The sequence below is a fragment of the Choloepus didactylus genome, chromosome 18, assembly GCF_015220235.1.
Source record: "Choloepus didactylus isolate mChoDid1 chromosome 18, mChoDid1.pri, whole genome shotgun sequence".
NCBI classification, from domain to species: Eukaryota; Metazoa; Chordata; class Mammalia; order Pilosa; family Megalonychidae; genus Choloepus; species Choloepus didactylus.
Genome location: NC_051324.1, coordinates 22698801 through 22725837, shown reverse-complemented (window position 1 = coordinate 22725837; position 27037 = coordinate 22698801). Strand labels below are relative to the sequence as shown.

The window sequence follows — 27037 nt, the reverse complement described above, 5'->3', positions numbered from 1 at the left end:
TTGATGCTGTGTTCTTCACTGCATAATTTTAAGAAGTGCGGAATTTTGATTTGTCCTAATAGTGATAATATTTGATTGCTTGATAAGGTAGTGTCTGCTGGCCATTTCCAATGTAAAGTTATTCTTTTTCCCTTTGTAGTTAGTAAATTTTTGTGTGTGTGGGTGGGGGGGAAATGAGTGTACTTTGAAATTATGTAAATATTCTGTTCCTCTTTAGCCTTTCAATTTATTAGTTTTTTGTTTATATTAGTATGGACTCATGAGTTCCTATTTTATTCACTGGGCTGTAATCTGTTATTATCTATTTCGATGTTCAAATTATCCCACATCTGGCCAGCAAACCAAGAAAAATTTATATAAATACATATTTAACTCAAAAGATGTCTAAATGATTTGCCTTCCTTTTATTTCAAAGATACCTCAATGGATTGGCTGATACTACCCAACTAACATCTTATAGACGGTGGTGGAAAACGGAAGTTCAGAACTCTTCTATTCCTGGTACATGCCTTCTTCCATTCAATTTAGCCAGTCATTGCCCTCTCTAGTTTCTAATTTGGAAACTTCTCTCTCTGAGGTCTCCCTGAGTAATTGAGCATCTTGTGGCTTCTCTGTCCTTTGATATGTCACCATTTAAAAAAACAGTTAAGCATGTCTTTCTTTCCTGTACAAAAAGATTTGCCAGACCCATCTTATACTTTCTCTGCTTCAGCCATTTCGCGAAAGGATGCTTGGTTTGTCTTAGTGGAGAATTGGGTATGTAGAACCCACTATCTGAGTAGGCCCTACTGGGGCTTGTTATTGTTTGTGGAGGGTAGGGATGGGGTCACTGCATCCCTTCTGGGGATGCTCTCATGCCTGGGGTTCTGAGACCCCGTATGAGTCCCTCCCATCACCACTCATTGCTTTGCAGACACCTTCTCACCCTGTTTTGGTGTACCTTCTTTTTCTAATACAATTGAAGTGATTTAACAGAGAGACTGGATGAAAATTGGTAAGGGTATGGTGTGAGGTGCATATTTGATCAGTTAGAACCAGTCACAAACTTTGGTAAATAATGCTGACTGATTATGGAATTTCTCAGGGCCACAGAAGGGGCAAAAGAATTCTGCTGATCAGTGAGTAAGTTGTGGTATTTTGAATCCTTGAGAATTTTCAAGGGCAACTTTGTTGACTTTTGTTGTTTTGTTTTGTTTTACAGGCAGACCCTGAAATGAAGGCATTTCCTTAAGCTAATTTCAGAGTCTTATTTCAGCATGTGTTTATTCTAACTGTAAAATGATTCTTCAAATAGAGACTGTCTGTCTGTTCTGTCTTCTTCCCATAGGCTGAGCCAGTATTCTGAATTTGTTTAGCTAGGGTGGTGGTTTACTGAGGGGAAAGGGGGTACTCCTCTTCCTCAGTAGACTTTCTAGTTCCTGGACCTTTTTAAGGTTTAGCAGCTTCTTCAGCTTTCAGAGAGATTTAGTTTCAGAAATCTGGCAGCAACTTGGACATATGGAGCGGGAACCGTATTGGCATGTTAGACCAGGATGGCAACAGATTACCCCCCACATTAAGGGCAATGTGTTAACTGTAAGTAAAACCTCATTCCATACCTGCACTGAATTTCCTCTTCACTAGAAATGTAAGGCACATAAGCTCAAGGCATTGTGCACAGAGAACTAGTACAAGAAGGTATCACACCGTATGAACATAGTGGATGCATGGCTGAGGAAAAGGATGGACTCCTTTTCTCAGAAAATGTAAACAGTTTAGGGGGCAGGAGGATGCTTCCTGCCAGAGATCTTGGTGGCTCTATACTGCTCAGCTTCCTAGAGTAGTCACAGCACAAGTTTCCAAATGTAGGTTCAGAGTTAATTGGGTTTACTTCTCACATTCAGAGGGTAGAAGAACATGAGGGAAGAAGGGGAAGAGTTTTCTGTGCCAGTAGTGTTTGAGAAGGAGAGAGCTAACTCTTTCATCATCATTTATATTATTCTCTGATACACTTCCTCTGTGTAAATGATACAGCTTTCCCCTGAAAAGATGTCTGACTACTTGAGCTTAATGCTTCTCTTTGCCTAAAAAGTTGTGTTATGCACTTTCCCAGTGCATTCTTACCTAATTTGCTGGCTTTTTTTTTTTTTTTAAAGAAAATTTTCACTAAGAACTGGTTTAAAGCATTATGCTAGGCCAAAGTGTAACAGAATTATAGTGCAAAGTGTTGCTCTCAGGCAGGTAATTACCAAATCTATAGGAAAGTCAGTATTACAGTCACACTTAAAGACAAAGTGTGTGGGAGGTTAATATGGGAACTGTGTATGTTCTGTGTGAGTTTTCTGTAAACCTACAACCACTCTAAATAAATAAGTGAACAAACAAAAAAGATAATAAAACTGTGACTAAGAATTGTTTAGTTTTATTACATACAATAATATAATAAGAGGAATATGATAGCTACTTAATAAATACTGACTTGAGAGGCAGCTGTGGTATGGTACAGTCAGTATTTTTCAAACATTTTTAGGTATGGAGCACAATAAGGATTGCATCCCAATAAATACACACGTAAAAATATATGGAAATATAGATACTTAAAACAGAGAGTCATGAAAGAATATGCATTCAATTTTTTAGTAAAAGGCTGGCACAGATTGCAGATTGGAAAATGCTTGTCTGATGGAATGAGTGGTGAATTAAGAGTTAAGACAGAGATTCCAATACTAGATCCACTATCCCAGGTGTACATCTCTGGACAAATTAATCTTTCTGAGCCTCAATTTCCTAATCTATAGAAAGGGAATGATACTTGTTCCATCTAGATTAAAACTGTTTTAAATTTCAAATGAGATAATGTTTGTGACTGTTTCAAACTTTAAAGAACTGTAAAATGTAAGGTGGTGGTTCTGTTGGCAAAAAAAAAAGTGACCTGTATTTCAGTAGGTTAGGAAAATGTTCCTGTGTGTCAGGCATCGGTATGCTAAGCACTCGAATATATTAAACTCATTTAATCCTCACAACAATCCTGGGAAGTAGGTATTATCATCATCCCATTTTACAAAGTTAAGTTCCTTTCCCAGGGTCACACAGCTAGTGAATGTCAGAGCTGGAATTCAATCCCAGGCAGGCAGTCTACTTCCAAATCCTTTTCTTAACCATTTCAGTATACTGGTATTAATCCAGGTTTCTTGAGGTGATTTGTTGACTGTTATTTATTTGTGGATTTTCCCCTTTTGAAAACTTCTTATCCAAAAATGGTTTGCCCTTGCACTTTTTTTTTTTTTTTTCTTCTATGTTACTTCCTGGCTCTGGTTTTATGTTCAAGGCATGGAAGCTATAATTATTTGTTTAAAAAAAAAAAAAAAAGTTGGACAGCTCATGCTGATTTCTTTACATGAATATCCCATAATTTCTGTAACTATTTCCCTGACTTTGGACATTTAGATTGATTCCAGTTTTTACACTGTTATGAAAAGCACTGCATTGAAGAGAGTATATAAACTTATGTTCTTATCTTTTATATATTTAGTAGTTTCTTGTATTTTTCCACAAACATCTTTGGTGGGAGTTGTCTGTCACGCCCCCTAACATGTCCTCATAGTTGCTGTGGTTCCTGTCTCTTTTACTGCTCCTATTTATAACTCAACGCCTGTTGGAAACTTCATTTATGCCATTCTCTGCAGTTCTGATAAACTACCCTCTTACGCAGTGAAACTCAGGGTTAACTCATTACATAGCAAAAGTATGGGTTTATAAGTGTCCCTTGATGTTTCTAAATCCAGCAGTTAACTTTGATGAGGCACTTGAGACTCAGAAGAGGAAGATGCCTATGTACCGATACATCAGCAAAGTATGTGATGATACACCAGGGTTAAGAAACGCAGATATAGGCGAATCCCAAAGCTTTCATCTAGGCTTGTTTCAGAATCACACCTTATGAGTTGTATACCTAGAGTTGAGAATGCTTTTTAAGTGACCTTAAGTCTCTTAAATCTTTATCACTCTTCAAACTTGAAAGCCAGACTCCAGACTGGGTCAGAGGGCCTACTTTCTGGTGAGGTGACTCTAAAGCCAGGGACTCACTAGAGAAATTTGGCCCCTGTTTTACCTCCTGCAGTTGAAGGAGGGAGGAAAGGGCAAGAATGAGCATGCCGTTCTCCAAACACATGCTTGCCAAAGTTTTTTTTAACAATCTGCTAAATTCTTAAAATTCTTTTTCCATGTTTTAACCATAATCTGTTAGATTATAGAAGCTGCACTGGGGAACTGCTTTTTCCCATGTTTATCAGAATGAGGACCTGTCCATAGTCTTACTTGTTTTGGGCTCACCAGAGCCTATTAAAGAACTTTTTAAACACTCTGAAACTTAAAGTTGTACCCAACTTTATCATTCCTACAGGTTTCCTTTTTAAAATAGTTTAGCTTTATTGCTTCAGTGTCCCCATCTGGTTATGAGATCAGTGCTTTTCCTTCACCTTGGAGTTTTCATGGACTCATGTGGGACATGGGGCATTGAAGATTAAAAATTGCCACATAATTGTAGCATAATTTGAATTGTATTTCATCTGAATAATGTTTTGAAGCTTTCTGAATTGGTGCTCGTTTCTAAAGAAAATTATAAAAGGTGGTAAACATCCAACATTTGTGTGTTATCTTAAGGAAGCAGATTTTCTTCTAGCCTCTTGTTAATTTCATTGTCTTGCTGGGCACAGTCCCAGGTACTCAAGAGCAAAATTCGACTCAGCCTGACAACTCTGCTTGCGATTATGAATGTGGTTAAATGCAGAGGTTAGTCTCCTGTTCTAAAGTGGTTCAGCTCAAGTTATAGTGATCCAGCCCTAATACCTGCTTTCCCAGTAGGACTTTGGAAACTCAAGTGTGTTACATAACATAATGAAAAATTGCAAGTTCTGATTTAGCTGCCTGTAATCAACAAAGCCTGCATTTTCACATTTTTAGGAACACTGATTTCTATTTAATGGGGATTAAAGTACAGAATCCAAACGATACTTTTTTGAACCCAGGCCTTTCTCATCTCCTCTGTCGTCTTACTCTCAGAATGAAGGTATACACATACACACTTGGTACTTTGTGGTATCCGTATGTTTCAAGGACATCAATGTTCAAATCAGTTTTAGAACCTGGGTTTAAAGTATGTAATGTCCTTCAAGGACTGGAAAAGAGTTGAACATGAAAGAGATGCTAGGTTGCCTGTGAGCCAGTAATATTTATTAACATCTATTATATGAATAATTTTATTTCTGACCCTCTGGCTTGGAAGGATAATGAAAAGACAAGCTCTTGTTTTAGGGAGCTCACACTGAAGTTGAAAAGTTAGACTATCCTGGTACCTGGATAATAGAATTAAAGAGAAGGCATTGGGTCAACAATGTTAAGTTGTTTGTACTCAGGATTTTCACTATTGGGTATGAAGGGGTGTTCTAGTTTGCTAATGCTGCCGAGTGCAAAACACCAGAGACGGATTGGCTTTTAAAGAAGGGGGTTTATTTGGTTACACAGTTATAGTCTTAAGGCCATAAAATGTCCAAGGTAACACATCAGCAATTGGGCACCTTCACTGAAGGATGGCCAGTGGTGTCTGGAAAATCTGTTAGCTGGGAAGGCACGTGGCTGGCGTCTGCTCCAAAGTTCTGGTTTCAAAATGGCTTTCTCCCAGGACGTCCCTCTCTAGGCTGCAGTTCCTCAAAAATGTCACTCTTGGTTGCTCTTGGGATATTTGTCCTCTCTCAGCTTCTCTGGAGCAAGAGTCTGCTTTCAACGGCCGTGTTCAAACTGTCTCTCATCTGCAGCTCCTGTACTTTCTTCAAAGTGACCCTCTTGGCTGTAGCTCCTCTTCAGAATGTCACTCACAGCTGCACTGAGTTCCTTCTGTTATGTCAGCTCATTTATGTGGCTCCACTGATCAACTTAGACCCACCCTGAACGGGCAGAACAACACCTGCATGGAAATTATCCAATCAGAGTCATCACCCACAGCTGGGTGGGGTGCATTCCAAAGAAACACTCAAAGAATTACAGTCTAATCAACACTGATAATGTCTGCCCACACAAGATTACATCAAAGATAATGGCATTTGGGGGACACAATATATTCAAACTGGCACAAGGGGCATAGTATTTTGTTTCTTTACCTGGGGTCTCAGAGATGCCACTGTTGCCAGTTTGAACTCTTTTTTAATTAAAGTCCATAAATGGCAGATTAAAATTCTGAAATACAGAAACTGGGCTAGTCAACTTGGGGTTTTTTTGGTTTATTTGTTTTTGTTTTTTGAGAGAGGGTGACGGGGTTTGATTCTTTTTTCTTTTTTAAGGGAAGTTGATGCAAGGAAAGGAGAGCAGAAGAAAACTAGTGAAGAAAGACTGGAAGGCACTAGATTAATTGTGGGTAGTGAGACTGTGCTAGGAAGTGAGCTCTAGATCACTGAATTAATGGTCCTTTTTTTTAAAAAAAATTTTTTTCCACAAGTGAAGTCACAAATTGATGGTTCCAGTGCTCAACAACAAATATACCCACCCATCCCCTCCACACACACCTTGAAATCCTGGAGGAGTGGGAGAAGTAGATTTCTGGAGTTATACAACAACATAATACTCTGAATGTCCAATTCTCAATGAAAAATTACACAACGCACAAAGAAAAAGGAAAGTAGGATCCATTCACAGGAAAAAAAGAATTTGCCAGAAACCATCCCTGAAGAAGTTCATAATTAGAACTATTAGTCAAAGACTTTAAATGAACTCTTTTAAATATATTTAGTGAGCTAGAGGAAACCATATACTAAGAACTAAAGGAAATCAGGAAAAATGTCTGAAAAAAATAGAAACAGTTAAAAAAAGAACCAAACAAATTTTGGAACTGCAAAGTACAGTAACTGAAATGAAAAGCTCATTAGATGGATTCAACAGATTTGAAAAGGCAGAAGAAGAGTTCAGTGAGCTTGAATATAAAACAGTAGAAATTATCCAGTGTGAGGAGCAGAAAGGAAAAAAAGGAAAAATGAACAGAGCCTGAGGGGCCTATGGGGCACCATCAAGCCTACCAACATATGTACCGTTGGAGTCCCAGAAGGACAGCGGGGGGGTGGGGGTGGGGTGGAGAGAGAGAGAGAGAGAAAGTATTTGAAGAAATGGCTGAAAATGTCCCAAATCTGTTAAAAGACAGGAATTTACACATCCAGGGAGCTCAACCAACTCCAGGCAGGATAGACTAAGAGATCTACACCACGACACATTAGAGTGAAATTCTCAAAATCCAGAGACAAAGAGAGAATTTTGAAAGCAGCAAGAGACTTGTCATATACAAGGGATCCCCAATAAGATTAACACAGATCTATCATCAAAAACCATGGAGGCCACAAGACAGTGGGATAGTATATTTCAAGTCTTTAAGAGAAAAACCTGTCAACCAAAAAGTCTATATCCGACAAAATTAATTTTTTAAAATGAAGGAAAAATTAAGACGTTAACCGATAAACAAAAACTGAAAGAATTCATTACCGGGAGACCTGCCCTATAAGAAATGCTGGAGGAGGTCCTTTAGGCAAAAATAAAAAGGACAAAAGACACTAACTCGAAGCCATAAGAAGAAATAAAGAACATTAGTAAAGGTAACTACATAGGTAAATATAAAATCCTGCATTATTGTACTTTTGGTTTGGAACCACCCCCTCCCCCCATATGACTTAACAGGCAAATATGTAAAATAAGATTACACATCTGTGTTAATGGGAAGATAGTGTGTAAAGATATTATCTGAGACAATAATGATATAACTGGGAGGGACAAAGATATACAGGAGTAGAGCATTTTATACTACTGAAACTAGGTTGGTACTGGTCAATCTAGGTTGTTGTTATGTTCATTGTATTTAAGAAAATAACTAAAAAATAAATAAAAATATCAAGGAAAGAAAAAGGGATTCCAAATTGGTACCCTACAAAAAAGGCAGTAATGGAGTAATTGCAGATGAAAAAACATAAAAGACATACAGAAAACAAGTGATTGAATGGCAGAAGTAAATTCCTTCTTTTCAGTTATTACCTTAAAGGTCAATGGATTAAACTCCCCTGTTAAAAAAAAGAGATTGGCCATTGGATGAAAAAGCGTGGTCCATCTATATGCTGTCTAAAAGAGAATCACTTTAGTTACAAATACACAAAGAGGTTGATAGTAAAGAGGTGGAAAATGATATTCCATGCAAACAGTTATCAAAAAAGAGCTGGGGTGGCTATATTATTCTCAGACAAATTAGAGTTTCAATAAAAAAAAATTAGAGATGAAGAAGGATATTACAGATTGATGAAAGGTTCAATCTTGCAAGAAAATATAATGATTATAAACATATATGGAACTCACAGCAGAGCCCTGTAACTTATGAAGCAAAAATTGACATAACTGAAGGGAGAAATAGATAGTTCTACAATAATAGTTGGAGACTTCAGTATACCACTTTCTTTAACTGATACAACATCTAAGCAGGAAATCAATAAAGAAATAGAGGACTTGAACAACACTGTTAGCCAATTAGACTTAATCGACATGTCTTGAACACTCCTCCCAGCAACGACAGAATACGCATTCTTCCCATTTGCACGTGGAACATTTTCGAGGACAGACCATATATTAAAGCACGAATCATATCTTAATATTTTAAAGGATATTGAAATCATGCAAAGTATCTTTTCAGACTGTAATGAAAATAAAGCTTGAAACCAATAACGGAAGGAAAACTGGAAAACTAACAAATATATGGAAATTTAAAAACACTATTAAACAACCAGTGGGTCAAAGAAGAAAGCCCAAGGAAAATTAGCAAATATGTTGAGACAAATGAAAATAAACACACAGCATACCAAAATGTGTGAGCTGCAGTGAACCATTGCTCAGGAGGAAATTTATAGCTCTAAATGCCTATATTAGGAAAGAAGAAAGATCATAAATTAGTAATCTAACTTCACACCCAAAGTAACTGTAACAAGAAGAGCAAGTCAAACCCAAAGTTAGTAGAAGGAAGGAAATAGTAAAGATTAGAGCAGAGATAAATGAAAAGTTGGTTTTTTGAAAAGATCAATAAAGTCAACAAATTGTTAGCCAGACTGACAATAACAGAGAGAGGACACAAATAACTAATATCAGGAATGAAAGTGGGAACATTACTACTGACCTTACAGAAATAAAAAGAATTATAAGCTGGTACTATAAACACCTGTAGGTAAACAAAACCTCTGAATAAAGAATTCTACCATAGATTTAAAGAAGATTTAACACCAATCTTTTTGAAACTCTTCTAAAAAATAGAAGAGGAGGGTTTCTTCTGAACTCGTTCTGTGAGGCCAGCATTACCCTGAACCCAAAGGCAGATACAGACAGGACAAGAAAAAAAAATTATAGACCAACATCCCTTGTTGTGCTGGTTTGGATATATTATAGCCCCCAAAATGCCTCTTGTGGAGGCAGATGTATTAGTGTTGATTAGATTGGAATTCTTTGAGTGTTTCCATGGAGATGTGACTCAATCACCTGTGGGCGAGACCTTTCAGTGGATAATTTCCATGGAGGTATTGCCCCACCCATTCAGGGTGGGTCTTAGTTGGATCACTGGAGTACTTTAAAAAGAGCCACACAGCCTGGATGCTGGAGCAGCTGTGAGTGACATTTTGGAGAGCAACTGAGAGTGACATTTTGAAGAGGAGCCGCAGCTAAGAGAGGACATAATGCCCTGTGCCGGTTTGAATGTATTGTGTCCCCGAAATGCCATTATCATTGTGGTCTTGTGGGACAGACGTTTTGGTGCTGGTTAGATTTGCTTGGAATGTGCCCCACCCAGCTGTGGGTGGTGACTTTGGTGGGATACTCCCATGGAGGCGTGACCCCACCCATTCAGGGTGGGCCTTGATCAGTGGAGCCATATAAAACATGCTGACTCAAAGAGACTGGACGGAGTGCAGCTGTGAGTGATGTTTTGAAGAAGAGCAAGCTTGCTAGAGAGGAATGTCCTGGGAGAAAGCCATTTTGAAACCAGAACTTTGGAGCAGACGCCAGCCACGTGCCTTCCCAGCTAACAGAGGTTTTCCGGACGCCATTGGCCATCCTCCAGTGAAGGTACCCGATTACTGATGTGTTACTTTGGATACTTTATGGCCTTAAGACTGTAACTGTATAGCCAAATAAACCCCCTTTTTATAAAAGCCAGTCCATCTCTGGTGTTTTGCATTCTGAAGCATTAGCAAACTAGAACATGCCCCAAGAGCAAATTTTGGAGCAAATTTTTGCATTTTGAAAGGCAACCTGGAGCAAGCAGATGCCAACTGTGTGCCTTCCCAGCTAACAGGTTTTCTGGATGCCTTTGGCCATCCTCCAGTGAAGGTACCCGATTTTTGATACCTTACCTTGGACACTTTATGGCCTTAAGACTGTAACTGTGTAACCAAATAAACCCGCTTTATAAAAGCCAATCTGCTTCTGGTATTTTGCATAACGGGCAGCATTAGCAAACTGGAACATTTACGAATATAGATGCAAAACTCCACAACAAAATACTGACAAACTGAAATCCAATGATGTATTAAAAAGATTGTGCGCCTTGACCAGTGGGATTTATCCCAGGAATGCAAGGGTGTTTCAACATAAGAAAATCAACACTGTAATATATCACATTAATAGAATGAAGAACAGAAACCACCTGGTCATCTCAATTAATGCAGAAAAGGCATTTGACAAAATACAGCATCCTTTCAAAATAAAAACACCCAGAAAACGAGGAATAGAAGGGAACTTTCTCAACACAATCAAGGACCCACTAGGATGGTTATTTTTATAAAAAGTGAAAATAATCAATGTTGATGAGAATGCGGAGACATAGGAACCCTCATATATTGTTGGTGGGAATGTAAAATGTTAACAGATGCTGTGGAAAATAGTTCATTGATTCCTCAGAAAACTAAACATAGAGTTACCATATGGCCAGCAATTCTACTCCTAGGTATACACCCAAAAGAATTGAAAGCAGGGACTTGGACGGATATTTGTGCACCAGTGTTCATTGCAGCATTATTCACAATAGCCACAGTGTGGAAACAACCCATGTGTCCATCAACAGGTGAGTGGATAAACAAAATGTAGTATATCCATACAACAGAGTATTATTCACCCGTAAAAAAGAAGTGAAGTGGTGATACATGCTACAACGGGATGAAATTATAAGACATTGTGTTGAGTGAAATAAGCCAGACACAAAAGGAAAAATATTGTATAATTTTTTTCTCATATGAAATACTTTAGAATAAGGAAATTCATAGCAACAGGAAGCAGAGTAGGATTTACAAGGGGTAGTGAGAAAGTTGAATGGGGAGTTAGTGCTAAGTGAGTATGATTTTTGGTTTTGAATTAAAATAGTCTGGAAATATTGGTGAAAGTTACATGGTATTGTCATTGTGCTTAATGTCAAAGAATTGTTCGCTTACAGTGGTTAAAGTGATTTTTATGTTCTGCGTGTTTTGCAACAATTAAAAATAAATGTTTAAAAAGATAAGGGAAGAGATTAAGACATTCCCAGAAAAGCAAAAGCTGAAGGAGTTTGTTACCAGCAGATTGGCCCTATAAGAGATGCTAAAGAGAGTTCTGCAGGCTGAAAGGAAAGGACAATAGATAGTAGATTGAAGCTACATGAAGAAATCAAGAACTCTCTGGTAAGGGTAACAATAGGGATAAATACAAATGGCAATACCATTGTATTTTGGTTGCAACTCCACTTTTTACTTCCTTCAGGATCTGTAAGGCAAATGCATAAAATGTAATTGAAATCAGTGATTTGGGATCATAATGTATAAACATGCAGTTAATTACAACAGTACATAAAGGTGGAGGAATTGTAAGGGTATAGGACCATAGGTTGTGTATACGATTAAAGGTAAGTTGGCCTCAAAGCAAAGGAGATTGTTAAAGATTTAGAGAGTTAAATTTGGTACAAAGAAAGTACCTGAGAATATGCAGGCTCATGGAGGTTAGAGTACAGGTTGCCAGGGCCAGGGGTGCAAGGGCAATGAGGAGTTAATACATAATGAGTATAGGGTTTGCGTTTAGGAAAATGGGGAAGTTTTAGTAATGGAAGGTGGGTAGGGTACCACAACAGTGTAAATATGAGTAATCTCACTGAATGGTATGCTTGGAAGTGATTGAGATAGGAAAGTTATGTTGTGTTATGTTATGTTATGTTATGTTTCCATGATTTAAAAAAAAAAAAAAAGAACTACTAAAGAGACAATGACCATCAAATGCAATACATGATCCCTGATGGGGTCTTGCAAGGTTGGAGAAAAGGCTCAGAGAGACACTACTGGGACATGAAAAAATTAGAATGTAGACTGTAGTGTTAGTTATATTGATGTTAAATTTCTTGAACTTGATAACTGCACTTTAGGTGGTTACTTAAGTGAATAGCCTTGTTCTTAAGAAATGTACATGGTGGTGTTAACTGTTCAAGGAAGAGGATGTATACAGCCTATACATCAGAAATGGGTTCATAGAAAGACGGATGGATGGAGAGAATGATACGGCAAATGTGGCAAAATGTTAAAATCGGTGCATCTGTGTTTCTGGGGGTGGATGTCTGGGTGGAGGTGGATAGGAGTATTTTGGAGTTCCCTGTATAGGGTTTGTATTATTTTTATAACTGTCCAGTAAATATGAATGTATTTCAAAATAAAAAGTTGTTTTTAAAAATCACAAAACATGATCTTCTGGAGAGTCTGCAACTTGTGACTGAGGCATCCTGAAGAGCCCGAGAAAGCACTGTCTTATTTAGTGGTCTTCATGACGTCATCTCCATCCTGTCTACCCTTGGATCAACACTCTTCCTTTATTTATCTTCCCCTTCAAAAGTCCAAAATGGGACTGTTGCTGGCTGGGGAGAATCACTGCGCTCTCTCTTAAATATATATATTTTAAATAAATTGCCTTTTAATCATTACCACTGTGTGAACCTTAGAAAGTACTGAATGTGCTGTTCAAAATTAAAACTGTGACACAGCCTAGAGTTGGAGAGTGAGCACAGGCTTTGGATAATGTCAAACCTGGGTTTCAAACCCGGGTTTCAATCCTGGCTTTGCCACTGCTAAACATACAATTTGACAAACCTCAAGCAATTAATAACAGATTGGCATTTATATAGTCTTCTGTTTATGGAGAGCCTGCTAAGTGTTGGACACTATTCTAGATGTTATTCTAGATACAGCAGCAGACAAAATGAACCATGTGTCTGTTCTTAAGGAGTTTATGTCCTAAAGAAGGGTGGGAGCAGTGACAGACGTAAAATAGGTGATAATGATGGTTGTGAATAGTGACGAAAAGGGTGCTATTTTAGATAGAGAGGTCAAAGAAGCCCTCTCCTTAGGAAGTGACATTTGAGCAGAGATCTAAAGTGAAGGCACAAGAAAGACAAGCAGACATCTGGGGCAAGAACGTTCCATGCAAAGGTGTTGGTAAGTAGGAGTAAATAAATAGGAGTATGCTTGGCTGGTTTGAAGTGCTGCAAGGAGATCATCCAGGTTGTGGGGAGGGAGGTTAGAAGATGAGGTAGAGGTTAGAAGATGAGGTAGTAGTCAAGGAGGACCCAGTGAGCCATGGTAGGATTTTGTATTTTAGTCTTAAGTGAGATGGAAAGTTCTTAGAGATTTTTAAGCTGATATGACTTCCAAATTAAAAAAAATAATTACTCTGGCTGCTGTGTGGACTTGGTGATGGGGGCAGGGGTGAAACAGAGCTATCATTTAGAAGGCTATTGTGGTAATCCAGACTAGAGATGATGAGAGGACAAGTAAAGTTATTACTTATCATCAAGATAGGTTATGAGACCTAATTAGGAAAACATCACTAAAGGCCATGTCACAATATCAGGTTCTAGTATTCCCTTCCCTTCCCTGGAATTTGCTCTCAGGTATATTAGCCCCATAGGGGAGAGGTTATTAAATATATAGATCAGCATTCAGAAGGGAAGGGATTAGACTTCACTCATTTGACCCTACTGGAAGATTTTTTTTTGAAGTATGAGTAGTTGGCTCACTGTTCATTCTGTTATCCCACCCACCAGTGACCTCAAAAGACCAAATACCTGCCAGAACTCTTGGCCAGCTCTATATTGATGCGTTCAATCTTCACTTCTGTCTGCAGTTGCTATCTTAGACACAGTTTGAGCAGTGTCTTTTATAAAGTATCTTTCAGCCACCTCAACCTGGTTTTGCAAGCTGGAGCTCCCTGAGGCTCATCATGACAGGCTAGTTTCACATGCCTCAGAGGGCCTTTTCAGGGAAATAAAGAGATCTCATGATCTTTGTTTAACATTTGAACTTTCTTCCCCAGTACTCTTTTGTCATGATCTGAAGCCTTAATATGCCACCATGATTTCTGGGAAAGGAAGTCCCTGTATTGTACTGCATTTTAATTATTTGAGAAGAAGTTGGTCCTTGGTACACAAGAAGCTTGCATTGGTGATTGGGCTTCTTTCCCTTCAGAAGGCCACACCTTCTGTATGTCTTTTTGGTAGACATTACTGATGAAACCCTTGTCATCTTGACACTAATGTCAGGGTCACCTACCCAAAGAGGGTGGCTAACACCTCCTTGGTTTACTCTGGGAGCAGTGCTTTTTTTTTTGCTTTTTTTTCTTTTCCCGACTAGTATGTCTAATTATGAGATAGGCAATAGGAAAAGTGAATTCCCAGAACCGCACAAATGGACTTTGCTTTAACGGTGGTTAATATGCCTCTTAGGATGCTTTGCTCCTTCTTCTAGAAGTGAGTTCACATTACTGGATCACAAGTCAGACTTTGGATACCCTTGCAAGTTATATGCCATACCATCCTCGCCCTCAACCACGTCTGTAAATGGATTGAGCCAGGCATGTAAGGGCCAGTTCTCTTCAAGAAAGCTGTTCTATTTTCAGAGGGAAATCATCTTTCTGTTTAGCGTGGTTTCAGTGTGTGCTAGCCTTTCTGTTTTTGCCTTAGCTGAGGCACAAATGAGAACCAGCATTCATTTTATCTGGCAGCCCCATAGCCTATCCAAAAGCAGTAAGGAGAGGCAATCTACAGGAAATGCAGATGCCATATGAGTGCATCTATATTTTGTGAGCATAAAAGATCTTACAGATGCACCTGTATTTTCCAGTTATTTGTGTGGCTAGATACTTTCCAGCTTTTATTTCCCCCAACCACACATCTGTGCTGGCTGATATATTTTAGCCAAAGTAATGGTTGGGAGTAAATTATTCCTACAGATAAAGATGTAGATATATTTTCAGCCAAAGTGATGCAAATTAAATTACTTCTGTAAACTTGGCCTGCTGCTGCTTATACCTTATGTGCCTGATATATTCCTTGAGTACGTTGCCTTGTGTTCCATGACTGTGCCTTCTTGTTCATTACAGTGTGAGTGACTGCCCCATGTTGTGTTGATGCCAGTCTGCCATGCTAGCCTGTCTACCAGGGCCAGGTGACCTGTCCTTTCAGCTTCTTTCTCACACGCAGATGAACACTGGACTTCAGAAATGTAAGTAATCTGGATCCCAGGGAAGGATACTACACATTTTGAGTACATTGACTTTGAACTTTAGTGCTTCTAAAGTATTCCTCAGCAGAGACAGCAAGAAACACTGTAATGGCTTTACCTGTCAGCAGAGTGAGTCACTTTTCTGATTCAAAAGATGCTTTTCAATGCTAGAATTCCCCAGTGTTCTATATCTTCTTAATTTTAACTGTTGCCGATAGCTTTCTTTTGAGCAACAAAGATAAAAGGAGTTTTTCAGGCTTTATATATCATCCTTCAAAGAAGTGTTTCAGTTTGAGCCCTCATGAGGAATTGAATGAAATTTCAGTCCAGATTACTTAAAGAAACAAACTATTTTATCTCTGAAATAAACTGTTTACACTGTTCTATTGTTTTGCACACTCTGTCATGGAAACTGACAGTTCCTTTGGCTTTGCTGTCTGCCTTCTGAGCCATTGTAACCTCAATTGACAGCAGGTAAAGGAGCTTTCACTTCCAGAAGGGATGGGGAGCTAGTTTTTCAGTCTCTCTGGGTATATCTTTGCTAAAATACTTCCTGCAGTACTGAGTGTTTGAGAACTTTCTGTTAAACTGGCTAGAATTGGGGCTATAAAGTTCTTATTTTCCCAGATTTCTACCTCCTATCTCTGCACTACATGATGTGCAAGGAAAAGATTCCATACCTGGCTCATAACCATGTATAGTATCTTCACATGTAGTAACAGCCCAAAATTTGGAATAGACTTTCCATTCAGAATAAAGATGGGAAATCCTTGAGGTGCTTCAGCACTTACCTGAATCTTCTGTGACAGGGGTTAGCAAACTTTCTCTCTTAAGGCCTAGATAATAAATAATTTATTCTTTGCGGGCCATATTGTCTTTATTGTAACTACTCAACTCTGCCATTGTAGGGTGAAAGCAGCCATTGACAATACAAAAATGAGTGAGCATGGCTGTGTTCCAACAGAACTTATTTATATACAAAAACACACAGTAGACAAATGTACCACACTAATGCAAAATGTTAATAATAGGGAAAACTATGGAAATGGAGGGGCATATGGAAACTCAGTACTTTCTGCGTGATTTTTCTGTAAACCTACAACTGCTCTTAAAAAAAAAGAAAAGAAAAGAAAAACTGCCACCAAAAAGGAACAGAACAGTACCACACAGTGGCTGGATTTAGCCCGCAGGCCTTGGTTCTCAAACCCCTGTTCTATGAGGTCATCTTCAGAAGTTAAAAATGATCTAGCTCTTGACTTCCTTTCTTTGAGGGAGAGTAAGACGCAGAGTCTGACTAGTTCTGGACTTTGACCTATGAAGCGGACTCTGCATAATGACAAAACTGAAAGTAACAGTCTTCCTCTTGCAGCTGCCAGATGCAGTAGGCAAGCTTGGCTGCTCCAGCTTTCTCTCCAGCCTTTCTCTTAATGAACAATGATAGAATGATGAAATTGGTATGTACTAGCTGAGCACCAAATCATCATGCTAACTGCATTTTGGCCAGTTGTGGGCTTCCAGGGACATAACTGGAGAGGGAATATACTTGCATATGACAGGGTGTCTAAGAGAAACTCAGTTTCTTTTAGGTTCATTAACACACTCTGACAGCTTCACCCAGAGATGTGCCATCAAGGGAAGGGCCATTTGAGAGGAGAAGCAAATTGGCAGTTTTATCTTGGTGCTGACTTTCAGTCTCCAGTCTGTTCTCCCAAAAGCAGCCCCCAAATGGTCTCTGCCAACCACAGTGGCCAAATCTGGATTTGAGAATCAAGATACTGATCCTCCCTGGTTTCAGGTTCACCTGTCCATTTGGGTAACAATGTATTTGAATCCCCCTCTCTTGCTATCCTTAAATACACCCAAACCTTTGCAGGGAAGAGGTCCTAGTGGTGTTTTTAAACTTGCCCTCTTTTCTTCTCCCCTCCCCCAAAATGTACAAGGAAAAAAAAAGCCTGTCATATGACTGATAGCTGTAAGCATTAAACATTTACAGTTAAGGTGAGATGGAGCATAAGCTGTCTCCTTTGGGAACAAGCAGACAGGCAGCTGCTCAAAGCCTATCCCATCAACTATAGAGACCTTAAAACCAGATTTGTGATTGCTACTCAGTCTTTCCTTGCTCCCTCCACGCCCCATCCTCAGGAGGGTCTCATAAATTGGTGGAAACATTTAGCTTGGTATTTGGTGGAGTGGGGATAGGGCGTAGATGTGCTTGATGTTCTCTTTATTGCAAGAGTCAGCGCAAGGTAGGAGAAACAGATCAGGAGTCAAGAAATGGGATATATGGTTTCCTGGGCCAGCGCTGCAAGTGACCTGGCTAATCACTTCTCCCCAGGCTGCAGCTGCCGTATGCTGTATGTACAGAATCATAGATTTGATCCCTTCTAATTCTAACATTTTCTGTTCTTCTCTTCCTTTCTCTGTGTGTAGGAGCGTGTAAATTTCACATCCTAGATCTGTAATTGGCCTCAGGGCAGACTGGATTAAAGATCATCTTGGCTTTGGGTGGGTCTGGTACTTGGTGGAAGACAGCAGTTGGGGTTTGTTGGACACCCTCCGGAGTTTTTCTAGAATATATTTTCCATGATGCTCTAAAATTATGTTCCAGATATAGCATTGATTTCCTTCATAGGAGAGTCTGGAGTGGGATGGGGTGGGGGTGGGGGGGCTGGAATAAATGCCAAAATTATTTTATTATACTGCTTTTTTGTATGTTTATCTGCCCCTGGTGGAGGGGGCCTGGAAATGGGGAATTGGCCCATTGTCTGGGTAATCTCACAGAAATAGTAGAAATAATAGCTAACATTTGTTGAGTGTTTACCATGTGACTTGCACTGTTGAGTGTTTTTACATATGTTCTCATTAATTCCTCAAAAATTCCATACAGGAAACTCTAATATTTTTGTTTTTAAAATAAGGCATAGACAGAGAATTTGTCACTTGCCAAGGTCACATGACCATTCAGTGACAGGGCTAAAATTCAGATTCCAAAGCCTGTGTTTGAAATACACTACTTGTGCCTCTCTACCTTCAGATATAGACTCCTACTGCATATGCCACCCATGCCTTCTGATCTTCAAAGTAGAAGGATGAATAGGGGAGGTTTTCATAATAAAGAAAGATTCATGGAGATTGTTGGTTTTTTTTCACCAGTGCTTTCTGCTATGTTTAACTCAGGCTCAAGGCCAAGGGGTCCTGTAGTTGGGTCTTCATTGGTTAGGGTTCTTTGTCCTGTCTGTGGGCAGACTCAGCCAGAGTTGTTATCCTTTAATAGTAACTGTCAGCGATCATGGTTCCCTTTCCCTTAGCATTTTCCTGTTCATTGAATCTCTTGATCTTAGTAATTCTGTGAAGTAGAAGAGCAGGCATCCTCCCTGTTTATAAATGGGGAATGGCTGAGACTGATTGGTAACTTTCTATCCACAAATTCCCTATTCTGTACATTGCCTTATGTCTTTACTAAAGATGCCATTGGTACAAGATATTTAAGTAAGTTGCTTACAAAGCTATGGTGTCTTAGCTGTTCACTTAGGGGAAGATGTTACAGAGAAATGAAAGGTGCTAAGGTGCCTGCTGTGGGAACTGAGATAAGAAAGTGTTGAGAAAAACTTGTTTTGCTTCTTTAAAAAGAGTTGGGTTTAAGTGTGCTATGTTTGAGGTGGGTGGTGGTATATTCCCAGTGTGTCCTCTTGTCTAGTGTCTTCATTTCATCCTTGGGGTTCTTTCTTAACAGAATACTTTAGCCTTGTGTCCATCCTTTCCATCCTCAATTCCCTTTGATTCTTATTCCTTTATTTGACTGTCCTCACAGTTGGGAACAGGACAAAGAGAACTAATCATTGTGGATACGTATCCCATTATTTCTAGTACCAGGCCCTGGGGACCATAATCCGAATGAGGTCCAGTTACCCTCTTGCCTGTGCTAGAAAAAAACAACCTTGGAGTTGGCAGTGTCTTTGAACAAAGGAACTTTTTTTTTTAACTTCCCTCAACAAGATACTTCCTGTACCACTCTTACATGGCCTTCCAGGAGAGAAGCCCATTAACATGGGGGCAGGGTAAAGGAAGACCCAGTAGCACTTAATTTCCTATCTGAGCTAAAACCCTGCAGTGGCTTAGTCCCATTTGTTCTGTCACGTGCTTCTGTTCTTAATAATGCTTATATATGTCTGCTCTGGGTGGGGCACTGTGCTAGGAGCATCACTTGATTTTAACCCATCAGACATGTAAGTACAGTGGCTGAGTAGAGCAGCTTCTACTTGAATTATGGTGCCTGGGTTTGGGGACTATCTCTCAGTGATCTCAGACTTTTTTTGTATCTTCTTGTCCTGGAGAATGTGTGGAGGGCCAGAAAATAGCCCCACTTAATGGAGACTGAATCCCATTTAAGGTCATTGGTTTATAAGAAACCAAGCAGAACTCAAACCCTGCTCTTTGGGCTTTGACTCTGATCCCCAGTTGGTACTCCCTGTTGGATGGGAGGAAATTTCTGGGTCTCTGTCTCTCTCTCCTTTCTGCCCTCAGTTGTCACCAATCACATTCTTTGGAGACCTTCTCCAAATCAGTCATCTTGCAGACGTTTTCATATATTTGTGGTGCACCTATTCTGTACTCAGTAAATAAAGCAGAGCCTTAAATATATATTGGAATGCCTACTAAGTACAAGGCCTCGTGCCAGTATTTGAAAGCCCAAACTTTTTCCTTTCAGGTCTGCCTTTTTGGGCTTGAACTTCCTTTTGCTACTTCTAAGAGCAGCAGTTTCTAAGCAGTTACTGCCAGCTAAAGAGCAGTGTTACCAGATGAAGGGAGTTTTATCCTTTTCCTTCTAGCACACTCACTAGCCTACTTTTGTTCCAGTTGATGTTACTTTGAATGGGATCTCCTTTGGGCCAAGGCCAGCTGGGGCCACAAGCCTGGCATTCAGTTCAGTCAGAGCAGCGCTTGGTCTATCCTGGCTGCCTTCTATGAGGGGAGGAAGCAGGGAGTGGAGGGAGTCAGCTAGCTGAGCTAGGCTCCTAGCCAGCCTACTTTCCTTCTGCCTTGGACAGTCAGTGTGCTTATTCATTCAGCAAGCATTTAGTAAACACCTTCTATGTGTACTCAGGGGAGACCCTCCCTTAAGAGAGAGGGAGAATAGAGCAGAGATCCCTTAAAAGAGCCTGGCATCCTTACAGAGCTCTTGTTCTCAGAACCTTTTCCTTTTTGACTGGAAGCATGACATCCGCTGGAGCCCCCTGATGGGAGGCAACAGGAGATGGGAACAAAGAGACTGTTAAGATTAATGAGGCGCATAGAGTGAGTATTTCCGCAGTCTCCAAAGGAAGGCAGGATTTTCCTCTTTCATTTTGGAAAGTGACAGCTGACATGGGCCCAATACAGACTATTTTCTGTTTTGGCTCTCAGGACTTAAAGATTCTCTGAATCCTTTCTTCTCAGTTGCCTCCCTGCTGCCCTGTCATTATTGTCATCTGCCACAGCAAATAAAAAAGCCTTTTGATCTTTACCCAGTCAGGCACAGGCTAAGCTATAAACAAAAGTGAACTTGTGACATGGGGAGGGGTGAGGGATGTTGTCAGCTTATTGCTCTGCTCCTGAAAAAGAAGCATCCTAGCCTCTGTGCCCAGGTGCCCACCCAGTGGGCATGGAGACCCAGTTGTCAAGGCAAAAGGGAAAACTGATGCCTCACTGGCCATTGCAGTCTGAGTACTCAGTCTGGGTGCCCTCTTTACCAGGAATAAAAGAAAAACTTTTCATGCAATTTAGGATCTCACAGCTTTATTGAGTGATTGATGAACCTAGCAGTATCTCATAGTATAGAAGGGAGCTCCGCCCAGGGAGTAGAAAGGAGAAGATCATATAGGGCCAAGATGGAAGAAAGTGAGGAAATGCTCTGATTGGCTTACATTGTTTCCCTTTTACAAAGGAGGGGCTCTTACAAAGTGGGGACAAGATACACATTGATTAGTATGGTATCCTTGTCCATTCTGATAAGCTATCTCTACTGGTTTTATAACCAGGTATTGCTTATCAGCAACCCTGTAGGGTATATTCCATTTTCTCAGAAAACCCCTGCAGGTCATTTTGTTGTTGTCATCATTGTCGTTTGATGCAATTTTACTGAGATATAGTCACGCTGTACAAAACATCCGAAGTATACAGTCAGTTGCTCACAGTTTCATCATATAGTTGTGCATTCATCACCAAGATCAATTTTAGAACATTTTCATTACCCCTTCTCTGAAAGGGGTCCTCCTCCTGGCATTGCCCTGTGTCGGTGGCCATTTTATTTAACACTAGAGTATCATGGGGAAGGGACCGAGTGGCCACAGAGGGCACTGACAAGCAGCCATGCCTAGAACCTTCAGCCACTCTCCGCAATCCCCCATATCATATGGGCTGGAAGGAGCTTGGGGAGAGTTAGAGCCCCCTGCATTTCCCTGTAGAGGGAAAAGAATTCTTGGTTATCTGTGGGAATTGATTAAATCCTGACTCTCCAGGCTGTGGCACTTTGAAAGTTGCTCTGCTATTCTGATCTTCACTTACCTCATTTGTAAAATAGGACTTATTATGGTGCCTGCCTCCTAAAGTGGTTGTGAGGACTCACTGAGGTAGCCTGTCACACTCAGCACACAACCTGGCACATTGTAAGCACTTAACTAAATGTTAGCAGTGCTTTTTGTTTGGGGGCTGAGGCAGCTGGGTCTTGAGTGAATGCTAGGGATGACAGCCTAGTTCCTCCCCATCCCCACCCAAGGCCTTCAAAAGGGGATTCTAGAAGGGATAGTTGGCTTGGCACTGATAAGCTCCCTCTCCCTCTTTGCTTTCCTCCCCCTTCTCTCTCTCTCTCTAGGGGACACTACACAGAAAATGAGAACTGCTCACTATCCTACCCCAGCCGAATTGGATGCGTATGCTAAGAAGGTCGCAAACAACCCACTGACTATAAAAATCTTCCCCAACAGTGTGAAGGTTCCCCAGCGGAAACACGTTCGTCGTACTGTGAACGGCCTCGACACATCAGCCCAGCGCTACAGCCCTTACCCGACTCAGGCTGCCACCAAGGCAGGCCTTCTTGCTATTGTCAAAGTGCCAGCCAAAAGCATACTCAAGGACTTTGACGGCACCCGAGCCCGGTTGCTCCCTGAGGCCATCATGAACCCCCCAGTGGCGCCCTATGCTGCTGTGGCACCCAGCACTTTAGCTCACCCCCAGGCCCAGGCTCTGGCCCGCCAGCAGGCCCTGCAGCATGCACAGACCCTGGCCCATGCTACACCCCAGACGCTTCAGCACCCTCAGGGTATCCCGCCAGCCCAGGCACTGCCCCACCCTCAGAGCCTCCAGCAGCCTCAGGGCCTGGGCCACTCTCAGCCCATGACCCAAAACCGTGGCTTGGTCCACCCTCAGGCCCTGGCTCACCAGGGTCTCCAGCACCCCCCCAACCCATTGCTGCATGGAGGCCGGAAGATGCCAGACTCAGATGCCCCCCCGAATGTGACTGTGTCTACCTCAACTATCCCCCTTTCAATGGCGGCCACCCTGCAGCACAGCCAGCCCCCGGACCTGAGCAGCATCGTGCACCAGATCAACCAGTTTTGCCAGACGAGGGCAGGCATCAGCACTACCTCAGTGTGTGAGGGCCAGATCGCCAACCCCAGCCCCATTAGCCGCAGTCTACTCATCAATGCAAGCACCCGGGTGTCAACCCACAGCATCCCCACACCAATGCCTTCATGTGTGGTCAACCCCATGGAGCACACCCATGCGGCCACAGCCGCATTGCCTGCCTCAGGCCCTGTCAACTTGCCCACGGGCATCTCTCGTGCCCCCACTGGCTACCCTAGTGACCTCAAGCCAGTTTCCTGGAACCAGCACCAGCTGGCGCACCTACAACAGATGTGCAGCGAGGCTGGTGGGACGACAGCCCCTGGCCTGACAGGCAAGCATGTGGCAGGACGCGAGTTGGCAGGGCCTGGCTTTGTGGGCAAGGCCCCTGCCTACCCGCAGGAACTCTGCCTGGCACAGTCCTTCCATCTGAAGCCACCCCTGGAGAAGCCAACCCCATCCCCACCAGTCAACGGCCTGGCAGCCCCACTGGCCTATCCCAATGGTCACTATTTCCAACCCCTGTGGAACAACATTCTGCCCACTCCCAATAGCGACAGCTCGGGGTCTCAGGACCTCACCATGCCATTCCATGGTGGGCAGCCCACGGGTGCACCCCTCGACTGTGCGGCAGCTGCTGGGGCTCACTACCGAGCAGGGACCGGGGGCGGTCCAGTGGCAAGCCAGAACAGCTTGATGCAAACAGTGGATTACCTAAGTGGGGATTTCCAGCAGGCCTGCTTCAGAGAACAGAGCCTGGCCATGCTGGGCAAGGCCCACCGAGGCCCTGGCAATCATGCCCCTGACCCCACAGATAGTCGAAGTCTTCATATTCAGCACCCAGGGTATAGATAGGTAGCCCTGGTACCCTCCACAGGATGCACATCATACATCACCCTTCTGTGTTTAGTCGTACTTTTGAGTAATTGGATAGTTTTAAAATTTCACTGCTCCAATGTGATCATTCTTAAACCTCTGAGAAGGAGAATTTGGTGGGATCTAATTGGGGGCAGAGGGGGTCCTCTGTGCCCTTATACTTCCCTCCACCAGCCCCAGCAACTTTTTTCATGTTAGGACATCACTTAACCCCAAGCTCTGCACTCCACTGCCTGCCTGTCAGTCAGTCCCTCCACCATGGCCGTCTCCCACCTGCCGCCTCTTGTCTTTTCCCAAACCTCTCTGCCAGATTCCCTTAGGACTGGGGTGTGGGCTGAGTGAAGGGCCCTAGAGTGAGGTAGCTCTAGGTGCCCAGCACCCTTAGCTAGGTCTCTCCCGGTCTCTCTCTCTTTGAGACTAAGAAGCCAGGTTTTTCACGTCCTCTGGAAGCCAATCCTTACTCATCCAAAGACCTCAAATTAAAATTAAACAAGTCTTCATTTCCTCACCATTCCTCTTTATTCCTCAAGGCTTTTGTTTTGTTTCGTTTTCTTACTATTTAGAAATAATTTCAAACTTAACGGGATGATTGCAAAAGTAATACAAAACCCATACAGAGAAATTCAACATATCCTCCCCCACCCAGATACCCAGATCCACCGATTTTTACATTTTGCCACCTTTGCTGTATCATTCTATCTACTTCTCTATTTCCTGAGCATTTGAGAGTAGGTTGCACATACCATACTCCTTGAACACAATGCTTTCATGTACATTTCCTACAAACAAGGAAATTCGCTCATGTAATGAATCACCTTAAGTGCCGTTACCAAGTTCAAGAAATTTAACGATACAAATATTATGTCCCAGTAATGTCTCTTTGAGCCTTTCCCCCTCCATTCTTACCAGGTATTGCATTTAATTGTCATTATCTCTTTAGTTGCTTTTTTTAAATTGTGGAAATATAAATACAACATAAATCCCAACCCAAACCCTCTCAAACATACCATTCAGTGGGATTAATCACATGCATTGCTATCACGTTCCCTTCACCCTGAACAGAAACCTTACACTCATTTTGCATTAACTCCCCATTGCCCCTGCCTACATTCCCCCAGTCCTGGTAACCTGTACTCTGCCATTTGTTTCTATGAGCTTACATATTCTTTTTTTTTTTTTTTTTTCTGTGATTATCATGGGGCTTAAATTTAACGTCCTAAATTGATAAACACTTGTTTGCTTGACAACTTCAAAAGCATACATAAACCATGTCCCTCTACCCTCTGTTCCCCCGCCTTTAAGTTCTTGTCACAAATTACATGTTTTTGCATTATGAGTCCAAAACCATTGATTCATCATTATGTTTTATGCATTTGCCTTTTAGATCACATAGAAAGTAAAAAGTGGAGTTTCAAATAAAAAATACAATAGTACTGGTATTTTAGCCATATCAGTTATATTTAGCCATGTCAGTATCTTTACTGGAGATCTTTATTTCTTTATGTGGTTTCAGTAGGTTGTCTAGTGTCCTTTCCTTTCAACCTGTATAACTCCCTTTAGCATCTCTTGTAGGGCTGGTCTAGTGGTCACAAAACTCCTTCAGCTTCTCTTTATCTGGGAACGTCTTAAATCCCTCCCTCATTTTTGAAAGACAGTTTTACCAGATACAGAATTATTGATTGGCAATTTTTTGCTTTCAGCACTTTAAATATATCATCCTACTGCCTTCTTGCCTCCATGGTTTCCAATGAGAAATCAGTACTTAATCTTATTGAGGCTCCCTTGTATGTGATATGTTGCTTTGTTGCGGCTTTCAGAATTCTCTTTTTATCTTTGGCATTTGACAGTTTGATTATAACATGGTACAGTGTGGGTCTCTTTGGGTTTGTCCTGTTTGGAGTTCATTGAGCATCTTGGATGTGTATATTCATGTCTTTTGATAATTTGGGAAGTTTTCAGCCATTATTTCTTTGAATTTTCTTTCTGATCAGTCTTTGTTTTGCATCTAATTTTACCTCCTGGCCACTGCACTTATTCTTGCCACATATCACCCAAAGGCATCCTGCAGGCTCGTACCCATAGCCTTGTAACATGGAGAAAAAACTGCCTTTCAATTGGTATCTTGTTTCCTGTCTCCCCTTTCCAGCCCTAGATAAATGCAGTAACCATCCACCATATCCGAGATCTCTTTGTCACTATTTCCTCTCCTAACTCACCCACTGCCCACATTGCCCACCACTACCACCACCTCCCTCAAGAAAGCAAAACAAAACAAAAATGAGGGAGGGATTTAAGACATTCCCAGGTAATTAGGTAGGTAAGGAGTGATCACACTGGAGTTTGGAATTAAAAATGTCATAAAAAAAGTCAAAATGCATTTGGTTCTCTACACTGGCTAAAAATATTGCTCTACACTGTAAGTTTTAAATGTCATGTATCTGTATGAATGTATTGTGGGTTTGAGTATCATATGTATGTGTGAGTGGCCCCACAGGTACATTCACTCTCTAGCCACCTCCTGTTGCAGCCCCTCAGTTTAATGAAAAAAGAAAGAAAAACAGAAACACAAAGCCTTAAGCTCTTTGAATTCTTCCTCTACCAAATGAGCATGGTTTTAACTGCTGGAGATGGGCCTACATTGGAAACAGCCCCTCCTGTCCCTTGCTCATTCTTAGAGCATCTCCCCTATCCACTCCAGGCCCATCATGTCTCATGCCTAAGTGACAACTAGTTGGCTAGAAATTTAAAACTTTTCCGTAAACGTAGGTTATGTTTCATAAATTTTTGCACCCTTTTGTTAAAGATGCATAGTTGAGCTCTGACTTTTTTTTTTTTTTTTTTTTTTTAAACCAAGTAAGCCCTTCTCTTTCTTCTTATCTCTGGGGAGTGTGAGCTGATTTTCTTATTTAAGATTTTGGGTTTTATTTAGTACACTATCCACTATTCTTTAGCCAGAAATTCTTTAGTGATCTGAAGCAATGTGACTGAAGACCAGTTTTTTTAAATTATGTGTT

The 27037-nt window shown here is 41.1% G+C and overlaps 1 protein-coding gene across 9 annotated transcripts in view; it reads left to right on the top strand.

Moving 5' to 3' along the window:
* FAM222B (family with sequence similarity 222 member B) overlaps positions 1-24678 on the top strand; it is a 77411-nt gene extending 52733 nt beyond the window's left edge. For 3 of the 9 annotated variants that reach the window (XM_037810567.1, XM_037810574.1, XM_037810570.1), the window contains exons 2-3: positions 15424-15545; positions 22396-24678. In XM_037810567.1, coding sequence (XP_037666495.1) covers positions 15464-15545; positions 22396-24002 — 1689 coding nt within the window. In that variant the 5' untranslated portion in view covers positions 15424-15463 and the 3' untranslated portion in view covers positions 24003-24678. Of the gene's footprint in view, positions 1-415; positions 502-11051; positions 11102-13391; positions 13482-13833; positions 14273-15423; positions 15546-22395 lie in introns of those variants that run through there. The other 6 variants (XM_037810572.1, XM_037810573.1, XM_037810571.1 and 3 more) reach the window with 6 other exon arrangements.
* The last annotated feature ends 2359 nt before the right edge of the window (positions 24679-27037 follow it).